The sequence below is a fragment of the Dermatophagoides pteronyssinus genome, unplaced genomic scaffold (genome assembly GCF_027571235.1).
Source record: "Dermatophagoides pteronyssinus isolate colony J.1.1.1.1 unplaced genomic scaffold, Derpt_VIB-CSIC_2022.12 sq0013, whole genome shotgun sequence".
In the NCBI taxonomy this organism is placed as follows: Eukaryota; Metazoa; Arthropoda; class Arachnida; order Sarcoptiformes; family Pyroglyphidae; genus Dermatophagoides; species Dermatophagoides pteronyssinus.
In genome coordinates this window covers 867,985-891,325 of record NW_027461537.1, presented here as the reverse complement: position 1 = coordinate 891,325, position 23,341 = coordinate 867,985, and the positions used below count along the sequence as shown (strand labels likewise).

The 23,341-nt window shown below is 25.4% G+C and overlaps 1 protein-coding gene across 1 annotated transcript in view; it reads left to right on the top strand.

Moving 5' to 3' along the window:
* LOC113790719 (atrial natriuretic peptide receptor 1-like) overlaps nucleotides 1-23,341 on the top strand; it is a 30,235-nt gene that overhangs the window by 1,752 nt on the left and 5,142 nt on the right. Inside the window, exons 2-6 of the mRNA XM_075821795.1 lie at nucleotides 17,939-19,521; nucleotides 21,018-21,225; nucleotides 21,996-22,110; nucleotides 22,418-22,610; nucleotides 22,689-23,273. Of these exons, the coding sequence (XP_075677910.1) occupies nucleotides 18,220-19,521; nucleotides 21,018-21,225; nucleotides 21,996-22,110; nucleotides 22,418-22,610; nucleotides 22,689-23,273 (2,403 nt within the window). The 5' untranslated portion in view covers nucleotides 17,939-18,219. The remainder of the gene's footprint in view (nucleotides 1-17,938; nucleotides 19,522-21,017; nucleotides 21,226-21,995; nucleotides 22,111-22,417; nucleotides 22,611-22,688; nucleotides 23,274-23,341) is intronic.

Sequence of the window (23,341 nt, the reverse complement as noted above, 5' to 3'; positions counted from 1 at the left end):
ATCAAATTTTCATTTCAATTTAATAATAAAACTAAAATATGAATGAATGAATGAATGAAATTGATAAACGATGTTATTTGTAGATTTGAATAACACAGATTGTGAATGGTAAAATAATATTGAATAGAATAATAATGTTGGTTTTCTTCTTTTTTATTTCATTTTATTTTTTTTTGATTTAAATTCTGCAGATGTTCATTTATTGATACCGGCAAAGTTTTTCTTTGTTGTTGTTGATGTGTTAATGATAATAATGTTACAACAAAAAAAATGAAAATTTCATCAGTTTTTGTTGTTGTTGTTGTTGATGATGAAATTTACTGTTATTCACTAAATTCAATTGAAACAAAAAGAAAAAGAAAAATTGTAATAATAGCAATGAAATGAAAATTGAAACTGAAAATTCTTGGTTGTTTTCAATTATTTATCTGGTTTTACAGGTTCATGTTTCTTGAGAATAAAAATAGAAAAAAAACTAATGTTTTTTTTTTTTGTTGAAAAAAGGTGATCAATGAAAAATAAAAGACCTTTTCAATCTGGCTTATCAAACAATTTTTTTTTGTGAAAAAGATAAAACAAATAAATAAATATTCTGATTAAATTAGTGTGTGTGTGTGTGTTCAACATAAGTGGTTGTTGTTGTTGTTTATGATTAATTTTATCAGTAAATAAACTTTACATGCATATATAATTCTCATATTAAATGAAATTTATGCAAATCATAATGAAAGGCAATAATGATGATGATGATGATGATGATAAAAATGAACAACCATTTTGGATAGAAAAACCAAAACAGAATTTACATGACGTCTTTATTGAGGAAACAAAAAAGAATTCCTGGAGTTTTTTTCTTTTTTTCATTCTTTCTTGTACAAACATTCACAAGTTCACACATACACCTAACGCTAAAATTCATTTTAACATAATTTGAAATAATCATATAATCAAACACACTTGATATTTGGTATGGTATGGTATTGATCATATGATGATTTCTGAAATATTTTTTCAATGGAAAACAAATTTTTTTTTTCATTATTCCAATCAAAATTTATGAAGAAGAATTTGTTTTTCTCACTATTTTCCGGCTATATACTGAATCAAATTCTTTATCATGAAAAATTTTTATAATCAAAATATTGATCAATATTGAATTCGTTGATCTAAAAATAATCATGATCATCACTTAAAACCAAAAACAAAAACATTTTCCTGATATTTTTCCTTCTATTCGATTATTAACACCAATAACGGTAGTTGTAGTTCATTTGAAAAAAAATATCATAATCATAATAATGGACTTCCATTATCATTTTGGAGAATCATCATTGTGTGTTTCATAAAAAAAACAAGTTGATAACGAAAAAAAAATCGAATTAGAGTTTCATTTGTTCATTTTACTTACCAATTTATCTGTTTGCTGATAAATTTTATATTAACGTTTCATGCGTAACATATAATAACAGTAAAAAAACAGCAGCATAAACTAAATTATGATTATGATTATTGTTATGATAATATCATATTTTTTTTTTAAATATAATGTTTCATTTGAAGCATGCACACCTACAGTTACATTTATAAATAACAAACAAGCAAACAAACAAACTTACTAACTAAAAATACAAAGTTATAATATAGCCATAACAGCAAAAAATATGTTTCATTCAAACATACATCTGATATTGAATTCGTGAAATATATATAGATAGTTTGATTTTAATAAATTATTAATAATTATCTATTAATATAACCTTTATAAATCATTTAGATGTTTATATAAATTAGTGACAATGTTATAATTCCAATTGAATAATAACATTGTTAGCCTGTTTAGTTTTCACAAAAAAAAAAGAAAAGAGAAAATGATTCATAATTGTAATAATCATTCAATAATGGGTGATTTCTATTTCGGATAACAATTATTATTTGTGTCCAATACGAGATGATGATTCTCACAAGCGAAAAAAAAATTAAATCATAAACATATTATTGATATTTATAGAAAAAAAAATCATCATCAAACAAACAAACAAACAGAAAAAGTTATTTATTATAATGGCCAAAGTCTTTATATGTTTTTTTTTCTTTGGTTTGATAACGAGAATTGAAGAAAAAAAAATATGATTATCGAATTTTTTTATTGAAAAAAAATCCTTAGAATTGTAAATATAAGATCTGTTTTTCTTTTTCTCGATATACAGAATGTTTCAAAAGTCATTAGCCCAGTTTTTCTTCTTTTCGTTGCATTGAATCAAATGAAATGGTAGAATCGGTGGAAAAAAAATAAATTCAATGGAAATAACACACATACACCCTGTGTTGTTGTTATAATCGAAATGAAAACCATATGGTATTAAATAACATTATGATTATACTAATAATAATATTCTTAAAAAAAATATAGATATGAATCTGGTTTTTTTTCTCTCGTTTGTTTGTTGGTCGTAGATACGTTTCTATCATCTTCATATCTCTTCGTTTTATTTCATTTTTTTCATGGATGAACGAATGAATGAATGAAAGAAAAAAAATATTATCATTTCTTCTTTGTAATAATACGGGGAAAATTGTATTTTTCACACACAAACACATTTTATATGAAATTTTTTTCTTGCTGCAATCAATAATTTATCCGATAATAATAAAGAATTGGTGTTTGTGTGTGTCTGTAAGATGAAAAGAGGAAAAAAAATTTTAGCAGCACCAGCAGGCAAACCAAACAAACAAACAAACAAACATAATATACATTGAATTAAATGAAAAGTTTGTGTTTGTTTGTTTTTTTTACTTTTAAATCATCATCATCATCAATATTATTTTCATAACCATAATCTCTAACGCCCTAACCTTTGTTATATAAATAATTTCTTAATGTTTGTTTGGGATTCTGCATTTTTGTTATCGTCGTTGTCGTATTCTTTGCTTCGAATAAATCATTGTATTCTGTTCATAATATTGACCATTAGAAATCATTATCATTAGATAAGAATTTTTCAGAAACAACAAGGGAAACGAACAAATTTCGATTATATAGTAGAATATATTCCAATTTTTTTGTTGTTGATCTGATTATCTGATTATTTATTATTATATTTTTTTCAAAAGAATGAAAAAATTTAATCAAATATTGATGACCACAACAAAACAAAATGACAATATAACATATATTATATCGGTTTATCCTTTATACCGATCTTGAATATTCATATTTTTTTCTCCTATTATTTTGACATTGAAGTTGTTTGATGGATACAAAGGAGAATTCAAAAAAAAAATCCTTGAATGACAGTGTTTTTTATTTATTTGTGAGGGTGGAAAGTGGAAAAAAAACCTGAAAAATCCTAATCTTGTGACAAAGCCAAAATTCAAAAAAGAGTAAAGTTTCATTGAAAAATGTCAAATTCAACTAAAAACAACAAAGATTATCATCAAAAAACAAGACAAAAAATGGATTATTATTATTTTATTTGAAACAAAATTTGAATTGATCAAAAATCATAAATCCTCGCATAATCTTCATTATTACAATGAATTATTGCCCGGAAAATCATGTGAATTTGGATGATTTAGAACTTTTCATTTCAATTTTTCTAATCATCAATAAAAACATAACATTTATCAATGATTACAATAATGTATTTGGCAAGGGTTTGTTGAATTTGTTGTGAACAGAAAAATGAAATCATTGTTTTATTTGTTTCTGTTTTTTTCCCTATTTCTATTCCAAATTTAATGATGAACCAGGAATTTTATTTTCTGTTGAACTGAATAAATTTTTTGAATATTTTTGTTTTTCAACCGGGAAGAGAAAAGCGGCTTTTTGTTTGACTAATGTTTATTCTTATAAATAAAAATATCTAAGTAAAAAGAAAGGAATTCTTTGAAGAATTTGTGTGTGTGTAGGTTTGTAGACATTTTCTTACAAAAAAAAGGGATTTGTTAAAATAACGAAAACTAAACAAAATGATTTCGTCTTCCGTTTTTTTGAATGAAAATAGATGATGGTCATTATAATGATGATTCGATCAATGAAGGTCGATAATGATAATGACGATGATGACAATTGAAAATTAACATGTACTAACAACCAATGACTTTTACATTTCAAATACATTTCAAGTAAAATGTAAAAAATAACAAACAAAACAAAACGAAAAAACATTATATAATGCTAATCAACATTGAATCGAATTGTAATGGATTCATATGGACTTTTAATTAAAGATTGTTCAGATAGAAATGTTTATTTGGTAAAAAAAAGTACTCTCATCGACTAGAATCAACCAAAAGAAAAAGGATGAAATGATTGAATGTATTTCCATTATCTAGCTGACTTAAAAAAAGAGTATTCGTTGCTGTTTTCTGATATAAAAAATGAAATCTAGATTCCGGTTTACATTTATTTAATGTGAATCTTTTGGTTTTCATTGTAATTGAAATAATTAACTTTCATTTGTTTTATTATAATGAAAAGTGGGTTTTTTCTGCCTTCCTAATCATTTCTTTTTTCTGGTTGTTTTTCATTTCTCGATTGTTATTTCGAATGGCCTGATAATTGAAATATACATTAGGAAATCGTGAACATTTTCTTCTATAAAAGGATGTCATTATTGAATGTTGTTATTTTAATTACCGTTTTTTCCGGGTTTTTTATATAGGAGTTTTCTTGTATATCTAGGAATTCCAGTGGATTCATCAATTGTAAATTGAAATTCCATTTTAGTGATAGCGAAAAAATAAGACATTTTTCTTACCAGATGCTGAATTTCATTGAATTCAAAAAAAAGATTTGATTATTTTGTAATTATGGACACAGAAAAACAAATGAAATTCTTGTTCTTATTGGTCATCCGCTTGTTGGTGGTTCCAAAAAACTAAATGATGAAATGGCCAATAAACAAAAAACAGATTTCATCATCATCTGTTTACGAGAATTTAATCGATTGATTTTTTTCCTTACTGGTTTTTTATTTGGGTTAAACATTTTGATGATTTGCTTTTTTTTCTTTCTCTCAATCAACAGAATTCTGAATTAAATCGATTGTTTTATATGCTCATCATATACAATAGTTTTATGTTTTTTTTTCTCGAAATTCTGCTTCAACATTCTGTTACATTTATGATTATCAATGTTTGTTTGTTTTTTTGTTTTGTTTGGGAGGTTTTTTTCATATATTTTTTTCAAAATTGAAAATGATTTGACTTGAAATTCTTTATGCCAGACACATCCCATCATCATCATCAATGATTATTGATTTATACAACAAATAAATGGATGTTATGTTCACAACAATTATGGTTACGACCATCATAGGAAACATTTTTTGATTCAACATCATCGTCGTCGAAACAAATAACAGCACTTAATGGTTTGTGGCCAAAAGAAAAAAGAAAAAATCATTTTGATTTGTTCTCATCCCATTTCTCAATTTCTGATTTTTAATTTTATTGGGCTAAAAATGCTAAACAGAATGCTTTCTCCACTGTCTGTTTAAACAATCCATAAATAGTTTTAAAATCCCAATCAAAAAAATTTTTTTGGGGGCTTTTCAGCCAAAGAATTCATTTTTGCATGAATCAATACTGAATAGATTAAGACATTTATATCCATATAATCTTTCAGAATCTTCAAAAAAAACAAACATTCAAACAGATTTTTTTTCTTCTCTCGTTTGTTTATCTAATCATTTCATTTCATTTTATCCATTATTCATAAGATAATATCTATTTTATTATCATCATCAATGACAAATGATGGAAAGATCCATAAGGACAAGTACAGCTTTTTCAATTTATAGATTTTTTCATTTTTTTCCCTTGTTCCTTTCATTCATTTGTCATCAATTTGATTGATACGATTGATTGATTTTATCTGAATAAAAATTTGATTTGATTTTTTTTGTTCTGCATCCATTTCATCACTATATTCTGTTGAATAAAGAATGAAATGTATGGAAGAAATTGAAAAAGGAGTAAAAGTAGAATTTTTTTATAAACAAATCACACAATAACAACAACAACAATAATTGACAATTTCAAAAACATTTGAAATTTGAGAATTGAGAAATACATCAACAACAACGACTATGACAGCATACATTCAATTGTCGATCATTCATTTTTGATGTTGTTGTTGTTGTTGTTGGTGTATATAAGATTATTATTCGTATAATCAATGTTTTTTTTACTTGCTTGTAGTTGTTGAATAGTTTTCAGTAGAATTTCATTACAAATTTTGCTTTTCTTTTTCTTTTTTATCATCATTTTCCAAAAAAAAATTCTACCATTCATAGAAATAGCATCCGAATTTTTTTTTTGATGAATAAATTTAAACTGAGTAATGTCAAAATGATGGAATTTTCTCTTTCTCTCTCTCTCTCTCTCTTTCTCATTGCAAAATTCTTTCGAAAAAATGGTTGTATTTGTATTATAATGATGTTATTTTTTTTACAAATGTTTTTGAAAAGAAGAATTGACAGTTGACGGTTTGTGTGTGTGTGTGCACAAAAAAAGAAAGAAAGAAAGAAAGATATCACCTCTTCCGGCTTTTACATCTCTATTACATTGAATTCCATCATCATCATCATCAAAATTTTCATTCATTCATTCTTTTTGGTTGTTTTGATCACAGAATTTATCTTTCGTTTTGTTTTGTTTTGTTTCAAACAAACAAAACAAGACAAAACAAACATTATAATTTATTTATTCATTTTGAAAGTATAATTTTTCTTTGATTATTTTGATCTTATTCATTTCTTATTGAAACAATCATCATCATCAACATCATTACCATCAACATTATCATTTAAATCTAAAAATTTTATATTTTCTTTTTGTCAAAGATTTTCATGATTTTATTTAAAAACAAATAAATAAATTTTGATTTTAAAAGTTTGAAAAACAAGAATTGGTAAATAAAAAAAGAAAAAGAAATTGAAATTATTATTACAAAGCATTGATTGTGTAAACACCAAAAAACATACCTACAAACACAGATACTATTAGATAGTCAACAAAAACAAGAATCAAGTCAAGATTGATATAGTTTTCATAAAAGAATAAACGGAAACATTTGTGAAAAAACAATATTTGCATATAAGAAAAGAAAATCAAACAAAAAACACCGAGGAATTTATAGTCAAAAAAAAGAAGAAAATCGTTTCAGGTAAATTCAATAATGATAGCGAAAATCTTTGAATTTTTTTTAGACGGAAATATTTCATAATTAAGTACAATGAAAATAATCATTATCATTATCGTCATCATCATACTGAACATTATCATCTAATATTACATATGCACTTTTGTTTTTTTTTCTCATTCTATTTTCCTGGTCTATTATCAATAATTTAACATTTGATTCATCTTCCTTGAAGCAAATAAACCTATTCACCAATACACACCTAAACATCATTCTGTAAAAAACATCAACAACTGAAAAAAAGAATAAAAAAAAATCGCCAGTGACAACTATATTGGTTCTAGGGCTTTTTTTCCTATTTGCTATCCATAAGAGAAAATCTTTCTCTAATAAACGATGATATAAAAATAAATAAATGTAAAAATTCATTGAAATAAATGGCAAAAAAATAAAGAAAAAAAAGTCAAATGATGTAACAAAAAGCCATTTGGGACTACTACTACTACTGTACTACTATTCTGCTATTCTGTAACAAACATCAAATATTATTATCTTCATTTCGAAAGAAAATGTGTATTGAAAAATATTTTCACTTCCAAATTCAAAAAAAACAAACCCTGGGTAAATAAAAATTCAAATGTAAAAATTGTATCAATAAGTTTTTTTTCGAAAAAAAGAATTTAAAAACAAAAACTTTATTCAAACATTTGATTTCTTGTTACAATTTTCGTATTGAATGCAGCAAAAATATTCATTTTCGATTTCATTTAATCATTTAGAAATTATTGTTGAATTTTCTTCACTTTTTCACATGTTCGCATCTGTAATTATATAAGGATTATGGCGTTGATTTTTCAACGATTAAATTCAACAAAATGATAAAACGAAGAAAACTGAAAACATAATGATGATGTCAAACAAACGGCTCGAAACCTTCTTAACCGATTTGTGCGATTAGTCCGATAATGATGTTGACAACAACAATTTGGTTATCATATGTAAAGAAAACAAAAAATCCTCGAAATAACATTATCGAATTGATGATAGTATATTAAACATTATGATTTCATAAAATATTGAAATTTTTTTCTGTTAGATTCATTAATCATAATAATGTTGTTGTCTATTTGCATCTTTTACCGTTTTGATCAGTTTTTATAATTTTTTTTCCCATATCTTGAGCAATGAAAAAAGAATTCTTTCTTTCAGCAAGAAAGCAAAATAACAAGATTATTAATAGTTATAATAAGTATCATCGATGTAATGCGTATTTGTCTTTGGCTACAAACTAACATATATCATCGATGTTAGCTTAATCACGATACATTTATTCATCATCGGCAATATTCAAACAAAACATAGATTGACAAAAACAGGCAATACTTAATGGATTCAACAAAAAAAAATCTTTTGTTTTCAATTAATTTTTTCCCTAATTATTCAAAATATATTTTTCATGAATCATTTAGATGAATGAAAAATTTCCCCATACTTTAATAAATGATGAATATTATGATCTACTTTTTTGTTATTATTGGCGGCAAACTTTAACCCAAGAATTCTATGTCGAAAACTTTTTTTTCCGTATTCACATCTTGATTTTTTTTAATATTTTTGTTTTAAACATCTTGTATTAACTTTCTAACTTTTGAATATCTCTGTGTGTGGTGTTTGAAGTCAAATTTTGTTAGGCGTTATGATTTTTTTTTCTTTCTTTTTTCCTTAATATGGAATCTTTATTAATGAGGAAAGATGGAGAGAATGAAAAAAATTATGAACATCAAAACCAGAGATCATCAGAATCGATTTATCATCTGTTCACTTGAAAAGTTGAAAGTAAAAAATTTTCATTTTGATTCATAATGTATGCATGGCAAAAACAATTTGACGATGTTTATATAGTGTACGTGTCATTTTGAATAATGACAATAAAAAAGAAATAAAGAATTTTTTAAAATCAATACCAATAGGTTGTTTTTAGGTTAACTTTTCAAATTCATTTTGATTTGTTTGCTTTGTTTATTGTCGTATTGAAGAATTTTTTGATCAAAAATAGAAATGCATTCGAATTGATAAACTAATTGAATGTTTTTTTCTTTCACATTATTGTGCAATGAAGTTGTTGGAAATGTTTGGATGCAATGATAATAAATGTTGTGATAACAGCAAATAAATTTCTTGTTATTATCGAAATTAAATGCATGTGTTTGTTTTTTCTTGATAAAAAAAAATATGAAAATAAAATGAGTTGTGGAAAAAAAAGTTTCATAAATCTCAATGGAATTGACATTTTTTCTATCAGGTTTTTTTGATAAACCAGGAATGTTTGACATTTTTTTTTGTATAAAAAAAAAGAATGCTTCTAGCCAAAAGTCAATTCACATTGGTCAAATTCGACGAATGAAAAAAAAATCGATGATTGTTTGACAGAATTTGTATGAATTCAACATTCATTCATTGGCATGATACACAACAGTAAGACAATCAAATTTCTATGAAATTTGTTTTTTTCTCGTTTCAAATTTCCAATGAATTTGTCAAATGTGAATGCGAAAAAAATGTTATCATTCTTATTTAGCTAATTACAAATCATCATTCCATAACATTTGTTACTGTTTGAATATTAATGTTCCAAAATGCAATTTTAGCTATTTTGGGATTTTCAATATCAAAAACTTGAAAAATATTTTTTCACCATTAAACAGGTCGGTGAAACAAAAATGATATTACCATTAAAAGTATTGAAAACCATAATTCAACCTTCATATTACATTTAATTTTTTCCCGATTTTTCCAAAAAAAAACTTTCCTGTATACAATCAATAATAACGTAAAACAATACGATTGAATTATAGAATTTTACTTGGAATTTTCGTTTCTATGAGATAAAAAACTCCATAATTTTAATGGCAACTCAAAAAAAATGAATAAATTTGAAATTTTTAGATTTATTTTCTACTTTTTTTGTTTGTTTGTTTTTCCATTCGAAAAGTTGACATGGTTTTTATCCATAACCAAACAAATTTTTTTTCAAATTTAATTTCAATAATGGTCGTTATTGATGTTGCTAAAGTAATAAAACAAAAAAAAATTGTTTATTGACATTCCGGAAAAAAAATTCAATAATGTCATCCAAATTTCATAAATAGCTCTTCGTTAGTTTTGAATTCAAAGTGTTATGTTACAGTTTTAACCTTTATAGTTTGAACAGGTTAATATGGATATTTTTTTCAAAATTCAACTACTAAGTGATTCAAAAATTTATTGCAATTTTAGACAACAAATTTTGGATTTTTAGAACAAACTTTTTCAACGAATTTCTAGCTAACAAGATTTCCGATGAATCTTGAAATGAATTTTATAAAAAAAAATTCGTTAAAATAATTCCTCCTACGCAATATTTGATACAATAATAAATACCGGTGAATGATAAATTCATTTTTATTTTTTTTATTCATTGTTTAGTTTTGCAACCATTGAAAATTCCATTGAATTTTTCTATTTTCTGCTAATTCATTTCATTATCATTAAAATTTTTTAACTTCATTAACGAAATTTTAATTCAAAAATGAATGAATATCAAACAAAACAAAGCAAAAAAATCCAACAAATTAATCAAGAATTAAAGTTTTGTCATTTTTTTCGAAAAAAAAGAAATAAGATTAAATTGAAATGAAAAGAAAAGCAAAGAAAAGCGAATCAATTCAAATTCATTTCACTTAATGAACTTAGCACAAATGATTCTTAAGAATTTTCTTGATTCTATTTTAACATTAATAGTGTCAAACAATGAATACAATGTGTAAATATCGTTATTTCCATAGAATCCATTTTGAATTCACAATTATGTGTGTGTGTGTGTGTGTGTGTGTGTGTTATCATCATCAAACAAAATCATTAATTTTACGAATTTCTCAATTTTCGATTATCAATCAAGAATTGTTGACAAGTAAAAACAAACAAACAAACGAACAAACATTTGTATTCGAAAATATATGTGTTTGTATCCACATACTTCAATGAAGAGATAGAAAGAAAATTGAAATTACATCAATGATGATGATAATGATAATTATATATTTGTTGATCTGCGGGCAACATTTACGTAATATTTTTTGATTTGTTTGATAACAACACAAACTGTGATCATAAAGAAGATGGATTCTAGTAAAGATAATATTTATTCCATGCTTGAAATTTCTATCCATTTTATTATTATCATTTTAGTCGTAAATTAGATACGATTTTTTTCATGTTTTATCCGATCACAACAAGAATCCGTATGTATACTATGTTTCAATTTTATTTGGTCATGATTTTTTTTAAACATCCCCAGCCAACGAAAATGAAAACGTTAATAAAATTTAATTTAATTTGATTTGATAGCCAAAATTGTTATTGTTGTTGTTTTGTTAGTAAATGTCATAAACTTTCCAATAAGTGGACCAAATAAAAAAAATTGACTTTCAATTTGCAATTCTTTTTTCGGATCTAATTCAATCGATTTAATCATTGCTATTTGAAATTTTAGAGGAAAAGCTTGAGAAAGAGATAGAGATAATGATGATTACTATTTCTGGATCCAAATAATAAATTTACTTGATTGATAATTTGTAACTCGAATGAATGTAAAATGAACCAAATACTATGGATCAAACAACATACACTTAAGGCAATGAATTTTTTTTCAGTTTCATTGAAAACATGTTCATTCACTCCAGTATGATTGGTTATAATTCTAGTATTCTTTTTTTTTAGTATCAAAATGACTTGGATTCTAATGATTATAATTTTATAATCATATAATCGAAATGATTTTGATTAGTTTTATTTTGGCTGCAACTCTATAGATTTTTATTATGAAATAGAATTTATCAAGAAGATTGAAATGCTGAATGACCTCACCACCACCAGTATTTTGCAAAGAATCGGCGATATTGATTTCACCATATTTTTTAGGTTGAAACATCATTTCTTTTCAATCTATCAATACAAATCATTGCATCGTTAATCGATTTTTTCACGGATTCAGAAACCTGTGAAGATAAGCAGTAATAACTTTCTGTTTTTTTTTCGATAATGATGATAATTTATTTGCTAATATTTGGTAATTGGCAAATAAAACAATCCAATGTTGATGATTAATAATAAAAATAATGTTTATAATTGATTGTTGTTGTTGCTGGTAAAATTCATTTAGTAATTCGATAAAATTATTATTATTATTTCATTTGAAACATGCATTTTTTGTTTACATTTTTGTTGTTGTTATTGTTTTGTGTGAAAACACCATCATTATTCGAAAAAACAAGCGATTCTTTCTCATCCCCAACACTAGCTTCGATCATCAATTTCGAAAAAACAAATAATTTTATTTGAATTGCAATGTTTGCAATTTTGTTTTTTCGGCAATTCATTCAATTCAATTCAATTCATGTTTGTGTTCAGTGACTAAAAAAAGGAAGGAATGAGAAAAAGAAACATCCCGAGAAAACAATTGATGATAACAGAGAAAAAAAACAGAAATGATGATGAATTAATGTACAAAATAAATAATGAAAAATGATATGTCAACATTTTGCATTATGATTTTGTTTTTACTCGATCCAAAATATGAAAATAAATGCTCATGTATGCACGAAAAAAGAAAAGGACTCATTCTTATAATAGTATTTATTAACTTCTTATTTGGCTTTTTTTTTGTGTGTGATTCTCTTTAAACAAATTCACTTTTAATACATTTTTACAGACAGGTGTTTAACGAGGTGATGATCATTATTTTTTAAAAATAAAAAAAGTAAATTCAGAATTCAGATAATTTATTTGAAACTTTCACAAATGAATTGAATGAATTTTATAATTCTTATTTCTAAATTATGAATGCGTCTTTTTTTCATGAAAAAAACGTGATTTATTATCATCAAAAGAAGATGATGAAAGAAATAAGTATTAATAATGATTTCAGTTCTTATTTCATTTGATTTGAATCAAGAAATTTCGATTCTGGAAATAAAATTTTTTTTTCTCTCAATTATTTGATGATTTGGAGAGACACGATTTGGAAAATGATAATGAAAATATAGGAATGTTATTGTTATTGATGATTATGATAATGTGAATGAATGAATAAATGAAGTGAAAAAAATTCTGTTTGAACTCATTTCGCTATGGAATTAATTTCTAGAGGCAAAAAAAATATCATGAACTTGAATAATGATGTTGATAAAAAAAATATGGATAGATCAAACAACCACATTTATGATCATTTCATTCATATAATAATCAGAACAATGAATAAGTGCAAAAAAAGTGCATATAGTAACCAATGATTTGATATTGTATTGGATTGGTAAATTGGATTTTCTCTTTCTGTTTCCTGATATTCATTTTTTTTTCATCATCATTATTTTTGGGCATAACACTACCGATTGAGAATATTGGAACAAAAAAAAACAAAAACCAAACATTGAATATTGAAGCTATTCGAAAATAGATTAATGTTTGATTAATGTTTCAGAATGTTTTGTTTTTCGTGAATATCAACGAAAAAAAAAACAATATATTTTTGGATTGGCGGTGGTTTAAAAAAACAACTTTATATTGTGATAAAAGGGCTCAAATTTTTTCATTTGGTTACCGATCAAATTGATTCATTTTGTTTCGTTTTTTTCAATAAAGTTTTTATAGCAGAAAAAAATATATTGAATTTTTGGATTTTCATTTCTTTTCATCGAAACAATAATAACCTTTTATTTTGATCGTTTCATCTTTCTTATATTTTTTTCTTTCATTGAATGACATTGATGATGATGAGAATATTGGTTTCATAGAAAATCATTTCTATTCACGTAAGAAGTGATAAACGTATTTCAAAACTTACATTTATTGGAACACACACACACATGTAAACACTTGACAATTGAAGGAAATAACTATAAAGGAAAAAACCGCCAAAGGGAGACCAAAGAGAGAAAGATGAAACGATGAGTTAGGATGTAAAATGAGATACTTGAACAAAACAGAATAATAATAATATATAGGATGTGTAAATGTCGTTTCAGATAATGACAACAAATCGATATAATCGATATATTTGTTCATCGATATCGAAACGAATTGTTTTCTCTTTGTTTCTCTCTATCTTTTTTTTTTTTTTTTTTGATTTGTTTCAAATTTTTTTTTCACACTAACCATTATTATTGTTTCAGGCTATTTAACGTGAATAGAAAAACAAAAGCCAGACAAAAAAAAATGTATCAAATCATTTCCAGAATTGTAACTATCTATAAAATGGTGTATATAGTTATTATCAAATGATGAAACAATATATTTTTCATTACTCTTAATCAATCTTTATCATTTTGTTGGAATTTGTTCACAGAAATAAAAATCTCGAAAGAAATAAATTGAAAATTTCTAAATTTTTTCAAATCAAAATGACTTTGGATTATTTTCAATTACGATAGATTTGTTTCGGAATGCTAAAAAAAATCCTTTTCCATTTTTCAAAGCTATAGCCGCAGCAAGCAAAAAAAAAATTATCTTGATTAGTATTCACATCAGTGATACGGTAAATATGATTTAGCATATTCATTATGCATAGATAACATTTCTCTCTCACTCTTTCTACTTGATTTATATTTAGTTTATCAGATTACATCATTTTCTTGAATTGTGTTTTTTCTTTTCTGTTCAAGTAATTCTTCATTTGTATTCAATGAAACAATTAGCAAAAAAAATGAAAATAAAACACAACTACACCGATCTGAAATGACAAAACTCAATCAACTAACTATTCTTTCCTGATCAATTGTCAAACATCTTTTATAATATTTTTTTTCCAATGAATGAACAAAGTATTTTCTATTTTTCTTTAGAAATTTTATTTTCCATTTGACAAATATAGAATTCCTTATGATTTTCATTGTACAACAATTATGACGATGATGATGAATGACTTGAAAATTTTTATTTTGAAAGAATCTCCACAAAAGCGATGACCATTATGATGATCAATGAAAATAAAAGAATTAAACTGAATCGGATAATAGGAAATAATTTTGTTGTTGCTGAGAAACATGACAGAATCTATTGTTATTTAACATCATCAGTGAAAAAAATAATATTGATAAAATACCGTTGAAAAATACATTTCATATCCCGTTCAAAATAATAATTTCGAAACGAGAGAGAATTAATTTCCTGTGTTGATAAATATATGTTTTTTCCCCCGAAGATAGAATTTGTTTCGGTTTCTTCATCTATGTTGTTGTTATTGTTTGAATTTCGATTTTTTTCGATCGAAAATGATATATGTTTGGAATAAAAATTGTAACCAAAAAAAACAGAAAGAATATCTGTATGTTGCTTATCTCTCTCTCACTTTATATTTATTATGTAATATCATACTTCCCAGGACAAACAACACCAACATATTGATAATATTTATCGAAATGAATGAACAACGACAACAACAACAACAACAAAAAGATTGTTCAATAATCGATCGACCGCGAATAAAACAGAAATTATTCATTTCATAAAACGGCAAAGGAAATGTACATATTCTACACACACACTTGAATATAGAGGAAACAAGATTTACGTATCTTAGAATCTGGTTACATGAACAAAAGAATCACCGAATAGTTATCTATTTTATCAGGGAAATTTGTTTGTCACTTGTTTCTGTTATTATTTTTTTCTGTATCTTTATCATTTTGCCAATTCTGGTCATTAATTTATCATTAGAAATATTCTGAATGTAAAACAACAAACAAAACAAAAAAAACAGAAAAGTTTGTTGTTATTTTATGTTTTGAAATAGAAAAAAAACTATTTACCCAAAAACATAATTATTTTCTTTGCATAAAAATACAATGATTTTGACTTTTTTTTCGGTTACCCATTTCTCATTTGTAAATCCGGAACTAATGAAAAAAATAAAAACTAGAATCCAAACGCAGAATGTAAATAACATAAAAGTTTCACATTAAATAGAAAAAAATTACAAATTCCATTAGCAAGAAAACAAAAAATTGTTATTCGATAACTTGGATTCATTCTATTCACAAACAAAAAGAAAGGAAAATTCATAGTAATAAACATGATGCCTTGTAGATGATGATAATGATGATAGTGATAATGATTATTTTAGTTATTTTGAATGCTACAAAATCGTTCGGTCGTCAAAGGTGATAATCATGATAATTTATCTTCATATTTATTCATTTATTCAAACGAATTCTTTTGCTGTAAATTTTTTGTTGTTGTTCTCATTGTACAAATAATGATTGGTCTCAAATCAAGATACCCAAAAAAAATGATATCATTTTTGTTTTGATACAATTGCATTTGTCATTTGTTTTCGGTTCTCTAACCAACATTCATCAATCATTCACACATACATCATCTATGTGATTTTTTGGAAAGAAAAATGGATTTTTTTGTTTTGTTTTGTCTGGTCGAGAATTTCAGCCAAAAATTAATCGTTTTCTTTTTTATTCATTAAAATCATTTTTTTTCGTTGAAATTTTAATAAATCAAAACAGAATGGAAAAGTTGAACAAACATTTCGGTATTTGGGCTTTGTTGTTATTGAAAATTTTTCATTTTTTTTAATGACCACAATGATAATTAATCGACTTTATGATCATCATCATCATATATGTCGGACATATGAATCATTACCGTTCATCATTATTTAGCTTTGTTTTTTTTTCTGGCAGTCAACGGTAATTCATTCTTGTTTCCTTCATTTTTTAAAATATTCATTTTTGACACAAAGGTGCCATTTATTTTTTTTCTTCGGTATAATTATTTTCACCGATTCTTTATACATTTTTACGATAGCCATTTTTTGAAAAAAGCAGAAACAAATCGTGACCTATGCAAGAATCGATGAAAGTTCCGCTCATTTTCAATGATTTTTATTTTTAGCCACAAAAAAAAGAAGAAGATAGAATAAAAATATCTAGTAGTTCAAAAAAAATTTCAATGTTTTGTTAATTATTCATTTTTTACCCCGAATAATTATATCAAATGATAATTACCTGATGATAATATTCTGTTTTTTTTTCAAAAAAAAAGAACAACAAAGTATTAACATTTCTTTCATTATGCTGCATATATTTGAAAAACGTCAGAATTTTCATTTTTTGTTTTGTTTTATCATTCCGATCAAGTTCCGGTAGTTTGGTTATTCGTGATAAACTTTCTGTCATGATGATGATTACAGATTGCCAAGTTTTAATTCATTCGGTATTCTTCGTCATAAATTGAATTTCCGACCACAAAAATACAAACTAGAATCTATTTTTGGTTATTGTTTCAAATTCAAATACAAATTTTCATTTGTATGGGTAAGGGAAGAAAGTGTAATTGAATTTCAATATTATTATTATTAAAATTAATTCACTTCTTAATGCATCGTTCGTTCATTATTGTGACGAACAAACAAACAAAAAAAAAGTTATTATTTTTTCGCAATTCATATTTTGTTTTCGTTTTTTTTCCGTTTTCTTTCGGCAAAAGAATCAAATATCCAAATTATCTTGATTTGATGATGTTGATTATTTTGTCGTTGGCAATACCAAAATATTATCATTTAGATTGATTGATGGATGGTGACTAATTTTCTGATAAGATTTATTTTTTTTTTTGTTCTTCTTTCACAGAATTAGGTTTTTATTGCAAATTAATTTTCTTTTAACATTTTTTTACGCTTGTATTTAGATTGAAAATCATTTTTTTAAAAAAATTCTTTTTTTTCTATTCTTTATTGTTTGACAGATTTCCTGAATATGCTTTTTGTATCCGAATGAACCAATGATAATGGCCACGATGAACAACAAAATTTTCAACAATTTAAAATTCTAAAGTGATAATAATAGAAAAACGAAAAACTTTATTCTTATCACCATTCTATCACGACGAAAAAGAAAAATTACATAAAATTCTAAAACACACTGAAAAGTGTATAAAGAACAAAGTTTCACAACAACAACAACAATCACAAGCTAAACAATATTATTAATATATTAATAATAAAAATAACAATAAAGGAACTTACAATGAAATTGAAACATCAATTCGAATATAGATTTCTTAAGAATTTAACCAACGATGATGATGATGAAGATGACGAAGAAGAAGATGATGAAAATATTCAAAAAGAAGAAATAGTTGAAATAAAATGGCCATCAACAATGAATGAATCAGAATCATGTTCCAAAATTATTTGGCAAAAAAATAATAATCAAATTGAACTGTCATATATCATTCATAGTAATCGATCATCATCAACGTTATTATCGAAGCCTTACTATAACCATAATCATCATCATAAAAATAATAACAATCATTTTTTCAACCCTCATCAATATCATCATTATGATCATAGAATCGATAATATTTCAAATCAAAAAATCAAGTCCAAAACTTCATCATCATCATCATCATTATTATCATCTATAAAATCAGTGATAATCTTGCCAATTTCTAAACATTATTTTCATCGTATAAGCTTAATATTTCTATTAATATCATCATTATTATTGATATTATCATCATCATCATCTGAATCATTATTATTATCAACATCAATATCATCATCATCATCATCATCATTTTTATTGTTATTATTATTATCATTATCATTATCATCTTCATCGATTCAATCGTTTTCCACCCGAACAAATTCTTTTTTTCTATTTTTTATTATTCTAACGAATTTATTTGAAACCGGTATTGTTGATGCCTTTAAATGGACCTTAGTAAAAGATGTTGATTTTCTTGATACAAGCTATTTAATGCGTTGGCATCCTGGCCGACATCCACATCCACATTTAAATGATACATTTCCGTTTGTTCCATCATTAACAACAACAAAAACAACCATTACGAATGATAATAATAATAATAATAATCAAGATTTATTAGGTACGAAAAATTCACGTCCAATAAGATTTGTTGTTTTAGCACCATACGGTAGTGATGAACAATATTCATTGGATAAAATTATGCCGGCAATTATAGCAGCAGTAAAATCGATTGAAGATGAAACTAAAATAAATAAATATAAATATCTTGGCTGGGAACATGGTGCAGAAATATATTTTGTTGATACACAATGTTCATCAGCTATTGGTCCATTGGCTGCTTTTTATTATTATATACGTAGTAAAGTTGATGTCTTCCTTGGTCCAGTTTGTCCATATGTATTAGCACCGGTTGCCCGTTATACAAGCTATTGGGATATACCACATTTAACATCATCCGGACAAGTATCAATGTTTGATGATAAAAATAGTACATTTCGTATATTAACACGTATGAATGGTTCATTTTCACGTATGGGACAATTTTTCAATCAGGTTTGTTTGTTTGGTTTGGTTTGTTTGATAAATTTTTCCAATTATTTTTTTATTATTTTGAGAGAATTAACTCAATCAAATTTCCCATCAATACACATCAATGATTTTTAATTTCAATACAAAGAAACTGAATGGGAAAATTAATTATAAATAGAATTTACACAACCCAAATAACAATGTTTAAAATCGAAAAAAATAATGATAATAATCACAAAACAGAATAATGAAAAATTTCAAATAAAATATGTTGTGGGCAACGAATAACAAAAAAAACAAAAAAAACAACAACAATATTGATATACAGAATAAAAAATTAAATTATATAATAGTAATTAGATTTTATATAAACTAGAATTTGAATCCTTCACTGTATCACGCACCTACAGAATGTTTAGGAATTAATCTGATAAAATACAATGGAAAAAAACAGTATAACCATTCATTCATTCATTCATGCATATTGAAAAATTCTTCATTGTATATTCATCAACGGGTAAAAAAAACAGGAATAACTAAACTATAACTAATTAAAGTTGCTAAGCGAAATTTTTTTCAAAAAAAAACAAAAATTAGCATCAATAATAAATCCTATGAATCCTATGAATTATATTTTGCAAAACAAAAAATTCATTTCGGTCAAATTATTTTCTAAATTTATAATAATTTTAAATGAAATGCAACGAATCGGATACTTGAAAATGAATAGAATTTCTATTCTTTTTAATTGGAAAATATTTCCATTAAATTTTCTTCGTTAAATTCACTTTGATTTTAATGACAGTATCCAAATGAAATAGATTAGATGTTTTATTCTTTTTTTTCCAGGCATTCACAATGTAAAACAAAAAAAAACTCACTTCCGAATCATTGTCGGAATCTATAGTATCGAAAAAAAATTAACAGTATTTAATAATGTGATACATTATTATTATTATTATTAACTCAGTACATTTGATGTGTAGGTAGGTAGGTGTGTGTGTGTGTGTGTGTTTGCATTATCTCATATTTATTTTTTACTCGATTGGTGATAAATTTCATTAACTTTTTCCTGTAAGTTGAAACAAACCAAACAAAAGAAAGCTCTTTTGTTTTCAATATTATTATTATCTTTTTTTTCGATAGAAAATGAAATGAGAAAAAAAACCGAAATTGTTGCTGATAATCAATAATTAAACGGATCTTTTCGTTTTTTTTTTCTTTTTTGGTTTTGTTTCGCGTATCGAAAGTTCATTGAAGTAAAAAATTTAATTACTTTTTATCACCAAAATTGATTTCAATCAGACCCACATTCACGAATTTTTTTTCCGTTTTGATTCTGAAATATTGATCCAAAAACAATTTTGTTGAGAGAATTTCGAGAAAACAAAAAATAAAGAAAAATTCTTTACGATAATTGTTTTGATTTTCTTTACTTTTTTTCTACTGGCAATTTTATTTTATTTTACTTTAACCAATTTCTTTTCTTTATTATCTAATTTTTTGTTTGTTTTCATTAGATTCTACAACGTTTCAATTGGAAAACAGTATTTTTTCTTTATACAGATCATAATGATCGTTCAAAAGGTCATTCACTTTGTTATTTTTCATTAGCATCAGTTTTCATGTCAATGGGACCAAAAGCTGTAGAATTAAAACGTAGTTTTGATGAAGAACAAGAATACGCCTATGAAGATTATTTACAGGATGCATCAATGAAATCACGAAGTAAGTGTACACCAAAAATGATAACTAAATAAATAAATAGATTTTTTTTTTGCTTTTTTGGAATAAAAAACTCATTTTTCTTTCACTTTTGTCTAAAATTCTTTATGAAACATGATACAATTAACATACAAAAAAAAGAAGGCACCAAATTAATAAAAGCACACGCACCTGGCAAAAATACTTAACCTTTTTTCTCTGTTTTGTTTCGTGTTGGACAGAAATTAATAATTCTTTACTTTACGCAACCTTTTTTTTTTGATTGGCACAAAATTTTTCTTGGCTCTATCCGAGAACAAAAGAACAAAAAAAACTATTTCAGCTCAAATTTCCTAGAATTTTTCTTTTTTTTTCTTGTCAATTCAGAATAATAAACTCTATGAAAAATTCGGTTCGCAAACAAATATAGAAAGTGAAAATTACTTTTTTTTCAATAACAATTATTTATCTATATTTGTACGAACAAATAAAGATAAATTTCAAATGAAATTCAGTTTTATACAGTTTTTTTTGTTCATTCAATTATTATTGAACATCCAAAACTTGAATCACTTAAGATTCTTCTTCTTGTTTTTTCTCATATTCAAAAAATTTCACCAAAAGCAAATTACGCATGTGCTTTTACGAACGAATATTGCCGTATATTTTCGATTCTAATTACTCTTTTTTTTTTTGGTTCTTTTTTCCCCTTCAATCTTCATCACTTTTTTCTGCAAAAAAAACTTGAAAAATTGTTTTTCTTGATAAACAAATGAAAAAAAAACAATTACCAGTAATCATAATGTGTGCCAAAAAAGAGACCGTCCGAAAAATAATGATTGCTGCCTATCGACTACAAATGATTCAAACTGGTGAATATGTATTCATCAATGTTGAATTGACTACAGGGTAAGTAATAATATTTTTCCCTTTTTTTTCTGGTTCTTGTCCATTTTCTTCAACAAAAAAAAACAATCATCAACTTCCGATAAACTCATACAAAAACGATTAGCAAAAAACTTTTTCTATTCGTTGATGATGATGATGATGGAATTCATGTTTTAAACATGAACTAAAATGGAATTTTTTTTTCTTCCCATTAATGATAGCAATGTAGAAGATGAAAATAATGTTGAAAACACTATTTCTAACCACAAAAATTTAATGTTTTTCATCATTTTTTTAAAAAAAACAAATAATTTGACCATTTTTATAGTTTGGATGCTGCACAACGTCCTTGGGAACGTGAAGATGATACACCAGAAAATAATTCAATTGCAAAAGAAGCTTATACAGCATTGATACGTGTAACACCAAAAATGCCTCAAACATCGACAATTAATTCATTTTTAGAATCTGTACAGAAAATTGCTCGCGATGAATTCAATATAAATTATGGCCGTGAAGAGGTTAGTTTTTTTTCATTTTCATCTTTTGCCATCAAAATCAAAATAATGATAATTTTTTTCATTTTCAAATCGCTAAAGGTCAGCACTTATGTTACAGCATTTCATGAAGCTGTTCATGTTTATGCACTTGGATTAAATGATACACTATCCGAAGGTCATCATGTTATTAATGGTACAATGATAACAAGAAAAATCTGGAATCGAACATTCACCGGAATTGCTGGCAATGTAACAATTGATTCGAATGGTGATCGATTAGTTGATTATACATTGTTTGATATGAATCCAATAACGGGTGATTTTGAAGCTGTAATGATTTTCGATTCATTGGCACAACAATTTTTTGAAGTTGAAGGAAAAAAAATTCATTGGCCAAATAATCGTGAAGGTCCACCACCAGATACACCACCATGTGGATTTGAAGGCGAACTTTGTCTAGCTGAAGCTGAATTACGATCACAATTAGTATTGATTATCACTGCCATTGTTTTATCATTTTTATTATTGTTTTTATTCGTTGTATTCATTCTTGTTTATCGACATTATCGATTGGAAGCCGAACTTGCATCGATGACATGGAAAATTCGTTGCGATGATATTGTTATGCCAAGTTCAGATATGATGTACATGGCTAAAATTGGTTCACGTATGAGTCTAGCTAGGGTTCGTATTGGATATTTTGTTTTTTTTCTTGCAAAAAAAATTCTTTATAAAATCAATAAATTGCAATC